Source organism: Pieris brassicae, chromosome 4 (assembly GCF_905147105.1).
Source record: "Pieris brassicae chromosome 4, ilPieBrab1.1, whole genome shotgun sequence".
NCBI classification, from domain to species: domain Eukaryota; kingdom Metazoa; phylum Arthropoda; class Insecta; order Lepidoptera; family Pieridae; genus Pieris; species Pieris brassicae.
The window spans coordinates 8,926,924-8,933,375 of NC_059668.1; the positions used below are offsets into that span (position 1 = coordinate 8,926,924).

A 6,452-nucleotide genomic window follows, 5' to 3' on the forward strand; every position below is an offset into this window, starting at 1 on the left:
ATGTCCTTGCCTGTACAGAAGCGACTTTTAGTTATTACTGTAAGGGTGGGGGGGGAGAGTGACATGCCAATCGCGTGATTGGTAAATCAGTTGACGTTTGTGTCCCGCGCTGTGTACGATGCGCACCCCCACTCCCTTGTGTAATGCTGAAGATGTTTGCCAGTATTTGTACAATATTTATAAACTTCAAAGTACATACACAATAGCAATAGCGCCTTACCTTTTGAGCTAATTGATACGAATAGTGAAAAATATCAATTTGCTCTTGAATTCTCACCACTCAACATTAACGCTCAACATGACTTTTTAGCGGTAATTAATTTAATCTTATTCAAGCGAGAGACAGTTTTCAAGAAATAAAGGATGATGTGCTTTTGCACCTCTAAGAGATGTTCTGCAGATAGGACAAAACAATTTAAATTTTTTTGCGGTCAAAAGGCAGGACGTGCAAAATATATGACCGCAAATCGTGGCAGAGACGGGCTGTGTTCCAAGATCTTCATAACAAATGGGGCATGTAATTTTTAAAGATTTTCGATTTCGTTTATTTTTCGCCTGAAAAAATCAAGCTTTATAGAATGCATTTTGGTAATAGTATTTCTATAGTTGCAAATTCTATGAATAAAGTATCTATATTCTATTCCTTTCTTAATAGAATTTGCAATAATTTCCATTCGACAAAACAAATCTTTTTAACACACTTTTTAACCTACTCTGTACCTACAAAAGCGATAATGATAGCGACCTCGACTTCAAAATTAAGTTACAGAATACTAGCGCCCATCGCTATCCAAATCACCACTTTTACTATAATTTAATGGATGTTTTATTTTCCTTTATACAAGACTTTATTTCATTTTATAAATGTTAATTTATATTAAAGCAACATTATAATGTGTTCACTATTCGAGATGGAGCTTTGAAGAATTTAGATATTTACTCACTTTTGAAATTCTTGTTTTACTCCCTCTTTTTTTATTTTTATTCTTCTTACCCGATCCTCTAGTAGAAGCCATATGTTTCAACATAAAATGTATAAAAAGAGCATAAATAAATAAAGAGTAGTAAACAAATTTTCTGGTAAAAAGTACTATATAAAATTTAAATTAAACACAAGTAATTTCGACATCGTATAGATATTATCAATTTGAGGAAAAAAATCTTCTCAATATGTAAACATAAACATGACAATCATATAAATAGAACTTTTTAGGGAAACCTCCTTATAGACGTTTTATTTTATACTCCAAAATTGAGCAATTCGCGGAATCGCAATGCTTTACAATTTTTAAAACGCACACATAAACGCCGTGTCAACGTGCATGATCGATTTAATAGATTATTAAATCATAATTAATATATTATAAATAATTAAAAATATTTTCATAGGTTGAATATTAGTTGCATATATACCACAGAATAGTGGAACATTTTATCAAAATGACGATAGCTCCTATAGTCATATTGAATCACAAACCAAATCAAAACTTATGAAAGTGACACGAAATTCGGAAACATTGCTGTTTTTTACTACTTTTAATATAATATGCCACTAAAAAACTATTTTATGTATATTCGCGCTTCGGTAGCATACAACACCGCGCTTCGTAGGCGCTCGTCGAATGGTAGTAGGGCGAGCATACTGTATACATGTAGCCCTGTTGGTAAAATCGAATGTACAACATAATGGCTGCTCATGTATCTCAAAGTGCGCAGCTAACGCCAGAGCAACGCGCGTTCTAACCAAAATCTGTAAATTGTATGTGCTTCAATCAGACGTCGTTGTTCTTAAAACGCGCGTTCCCAAAGCGCGCGCTTCAAAACGCCTAAACGCCCCCTCTTAAAAAAATTTTGAGCAACTTTTCTTGATTATTGCAATTAATTTAAAATAGCAGCCGAAGGTCTGAATATGGTTCTATTCTTCATACAAATATTTTTTTAAGTTTATTACAAAACCTTGCATAAAGCTACGTCAAATAAATTTGTTCAAAAAGAACATATTTTTTTTACTTTATTGTGCTTAATTTAGATAAATCCTAATTAAAATAAATTTATTACAAAGATATATAATAACAAAAGTTGTAAGACAATAAAAAATAATGAACTGATCTGAAGAGTCCTAAGAAGGTGGTATATTTGACTTCAGTGTAAAGTTTGGATATTTAACAGGATAGGGCTTGGATGGGATCATACTATAATAAAATGATGCCAAGTATGATGTAACACATTGTTCATTCGGTACCAGTAGAAGAGACAAAAAAGAAATTGGAATTTTGCGTTTATTCTAGCGCACATTAATTTCCTATTAAAATGAATAAATACAAGTATTTTCTTACAATTCATATAAAATATATGAAATTATAAGTTGCAATTGTAGTAGGACACACAGCTTCCTAGATATGGACTGATAAGCCTCGCGCATCGCTCACCATCGCATTTGGGGTCGTCTTTTACACCGTTCGCATCTTGGTCTTTTCCATGATGTGATCATCGATCATCGTTTTATTTTCCATCTTGAAGACTAGGCTACACTATAGAAGTGGATGGGACATATCCACTACTATTTTAACTTTTTGGCATACTTGTCTAAATACAGATTTAGAGCCACAGAGCTCTCGTGATTTTGCAAGACGTATTTTTTGGATACGTTTAGCATCTGACAAACTGCTGCTTTATTTACTGAATACTTTGAGTATTTGATGTTTGACAAGCGTAGGTAAGGCATGGCGAGAAGTATTAATAATCTTAGTTTTAAGGCTAAGTGACGTGTCAGTTTTGAATATTGACTGCAAGCTCCAAGTTATACAAGTTCACTGTAATCTGTGTTCGACGCAAAGAAGAAACTGTGTTATTATGAGAACATAATAAATAATAATACTTCTTGAAAGCCCTTTATTCTAATATTTACAAATTACAATATTAAGACTTATTCTAGTTATATAATATCTAACACAAGCTCCACATTTGCTTGTGGCTCTTCGACATCCGCTTTTGTAAATATAATTTCCACGTCATGTCATGTTACATAAAGGGTGTTAGACGACGACCACATAAGCGATGGGATATTTATAAAATAAATTATAATCGGTAATAATAAATAAATCTATAAACATACGACATTTATTATAACCGTAAGGGTTCTGAATAGGTGTCTTAATTCATACTTGCTAGTATTATTTATTGATTTCATAATAATAATAATAATTTATGTCAAGAATATGGTACAAAATGAGTAAGGTAAGGTACATTAGTAAATTTGCATATTCTGCCACACACAATGGCTTGCCCGCCATTTGTCTTTAAAGGAATTTTACATTTTACATTATTAGTCATATGGATTGGTCAATTCTTATATTGAAATGAATAAACATTATATAATTATTTACGTGTAATCTGTATTATTTCCTAAAAGAAACAGGAGCGTTTCCTCATTTATATGTTACACAACACAGCAACACTTTCTCTTTCCAGATTTAACAGAAACTATATCTTTGGACTACATCTATGTAGTTATAAATAAAGCTAAAATTATTCAACAACATCGTTGAGAACTGCAAAAATTGAATATGCGTTATACAGCGCCTGAAAAAGAAGATAACACGGTGCAGGATGCATTATAATGCTTAATATAAACTCAAACCCTGACAGAAATGTTTTAAATCATAAACAAATGTAATATAGACAATAAAACACCGACAACTGTTTACAGTCCCGGGTGGGGCCGTTAATAATAAAATTAATATTTCACAGCAGTTTGAGCAATCCTAGGCTACAAATGACCACATAAAGAGCTTGCTTTGTTGTGCAACGGACATCTGTTTCATCGTAAAATTACGGAAGTGACAGGAACACTTCTGACCACGCATTCGAGCACTCTAGTAACTTCTGCATACATCGCAAGTCTGAATAGAGATAAGCCGCCAGGGCTAAGTCGCTCTGAAGAAAGGTATGTTTGAGACACATCATGATTCTGCTAAGGATTTTTAGAGTTTGTGCGGATAGAGAACCGGCATGGCAGTTAAATAAACTAGTATAATTGTTACGATAATAGATGATTACTATCGAAGTGTATTGACGTAACAATAACAAATAATAAAAAAATAATAACAAAGAAGTTTAAGCACTGCAGCGACCACAGACAAAGACGTACAGACTCTACAATCGGATTGGCTAAGATGGGAAAATAGCCATGGATTACAGTATTTAAGTACCTGACTATATGTTTGTATGCACATGGTAGCCATGCCTCCAGCGCTTAATTTAAGAGGCTTCTGCGCAGCTCGAATCACTGTTAATAAATCTCTCTGAAGATCAGAAGGCCATGATGTCCATGCACTCTGATACGCTGCTAATGCTACACCTTCGCTCTTTCAAAATAAATATCGTCTTATTAATTTACGTTTGATTTATGATTATAGAAAAATAACTTCAAATTCTTGCAAATAATATAGAAGGATGACTTTATACGATTTTTCTAACGTTTGTCTACTTTTAACCATAGTTTATGTTATATTTATAACGTTTTTGAATTTTGTCATATTTGCTCTTTTCAGATTTTTTACCCGAGTCAAATAAGATTTTGGTTTGAATAACAAGGTTTTATTTATCATAAACTTACCTTTTCAATCAATTGATCACCTAAATAACAAAATATGTACGCGTTTAATAACGCAACTAAAAGAAAAGCGATGAAATTTGCTAAGAGAGTTTTCTGCTCGCGTCCGACCTATTAGGAATACCGGAAAAGTATTTAAATTTAGGTATAAAGGAAAATGTTTTTCACTTTGTAGCTATGCATACTTACAACTATAACCATTAACGCGTTCAGACACAATTCTATCGTCACAGCTAAGTTCTGTATTAAAAAGAATTCTTTGAAAATGTTCGTCAATGTATTTGAGTATCTGTAAACAAGACCGGGGCCATTAGACTTCATAAAGACTAGAAACACTTCTGGTTAAACCGTCTTTAATACTTCCATCTCATTAAAAACATTACCTCATTAACCGTACATGCTTTTTAATTATTTGCGTAAACTCCACTCTCATAGCACTCTCATTATCCGTAGAATGGACCAAGCTGCGTATTCTTTCTTGTAATTCATCCAACTGATCGCAAAGGTACATGATTAAGGTGCATACAATGCCTTGAACAGCGAAAGCTCTATACATATGTGGTACGACAAAAGTAATAGCTGCTATTTGATTTGCTAAAATTAAATTAATTTTACTGTCCATGGGGTCAAACGGCACCCAAAGTTCAACAGTCATTTCTCCATGATATTGAGCCAAAAAACAAAATATCGACACAATTATAGTAGACAGAATAGTTATGAAAATGATATGTGCAGACATGAACTTCACTCTCTCTTCGCTCACTTTATCACCGGAGTATTTAATTTCGTTAATTAATTTTTGTAACTGTGATCTTTTTATGACAAAGAAGAATATTTTCAGTCCGAAATTGTATGCGACAAGTGTTTTATCCAAATTTGCCATCAGTACAAGTGTATCGTGTTTGAATTGAAAGGTACCGATTCCGGTGATTATAACGTAAATTATTGCTAAGATATGTAACGTAATTTCGTAAATTTTATACACCGTAGACTGTCGATTTGGCCATAGTCCAACATAGTAAAGATATTTTTCATTAAAGTAAAAAAAATCTTCTTTGTCGATCAATAGGTGTAGCTTCAACATTTTTGCTACAAATTGTGATGTACATAGATATAAAAAAGCAATTTGATTCGTTCTGCAATAAGGGAATAATTGGTTGATCACTATTCATTATTGGTGAACTTTGTAAGACTCAAGTTTTATAACGATCTGTCCTACAAGCGGTTAACTTGAATTATTGAGGTAAGCAACTGAACAAATGCAATTAGTTTTTTTAGCATTCAAAGGAAAATGTAACTTAAAATAATCTTGAATTTTTTTTATAAGGTCTGATATTACGAATGTACTTTTAAGACTGACTATTTCATTTTCATTTATCTTCAATTGTATTGTGTGTATTAAATAAAAATCAATAAACACAATCACATTGATTATGTGGACGATAAAGATTGAGGCGGCGTGCATGCGTCGGGTTGTCTTTCTCCCTAAAATATGGCGAAGGGACCGATGGCTCATACTGGCGTCATACTCGTGAACGGGTGCTACTTGTGGTGACTGGTGGTGCTACTACTGGTGGTGGTTGTGCTATTCGTACTTGAATTCATGTATGCGGTGATATTAGTTTTTCGAATACGTATTTGCGTGTTGTTCCCACGAGAATGTAAGTGCGTGCTCCTATTACACAATGCCTCCTGCCGATAGAGGACAAATATTTGTTTCTATTTTACTTTATTATTATTAATTACTTAAGATGTCATGTGAAACATGGTGTAATGGTTGCAGCTCCTTACAAATGTTCTGTTAAACAAAAATTGGCGATTAAAGAGTGGCGGAGAG

General features: G+C 33.1%; 1 protein-coding gene across 1 annotated transcript; it reads right to left on the bottom strand.

The window, feature by feature from the left end:
* Positions 1–3,528: 3,528 nt before the first annotated feature.
* On the bottom strand, positions 3,529–6,142 carry LOC123708342. Its single transcript, XM_045659019.1, has 5 exons — positions 6,134–6,142; positions 4,999–5,606; positions 4,805–4,904; positions 4,212–4,367; positions 3,529–3,582 (listed from the first exon to the last, which is right to left on the bottom strand). The coding sequence occupies exons 1-5, from the start codon at positions 6,140–6,142 to the stop codon at positions 3,529–3,531; spliced, it is 927 nt and encodes a 308-aa protein (XP_045514975.1).
* Positions 6,143–6,452: the final 310 nt, after the last annotated feature.

What these genes read in the sequence shown, in the direction of transcription:
- LOC123708342 (XM_045659019.1), bottom strand. An exon ending in AAGCATGTACGGTTAATGAG is followed by an intron (nt 4,905 to 4,998) that starts GTAATGTTTTTA and finishes TCTTGTTTACAG; the next exon opens with ATACTCAAATACATTGACGA. An exon ending in ACGCGTTAATGGTTATAGTT is followed by an intron (nt 4,368 to 4,804) that starts GTAAGTATGCAT and finishes TTATTTTGAAAG; the next exon opens with AGCGAAGGTGTAGCATTAGC.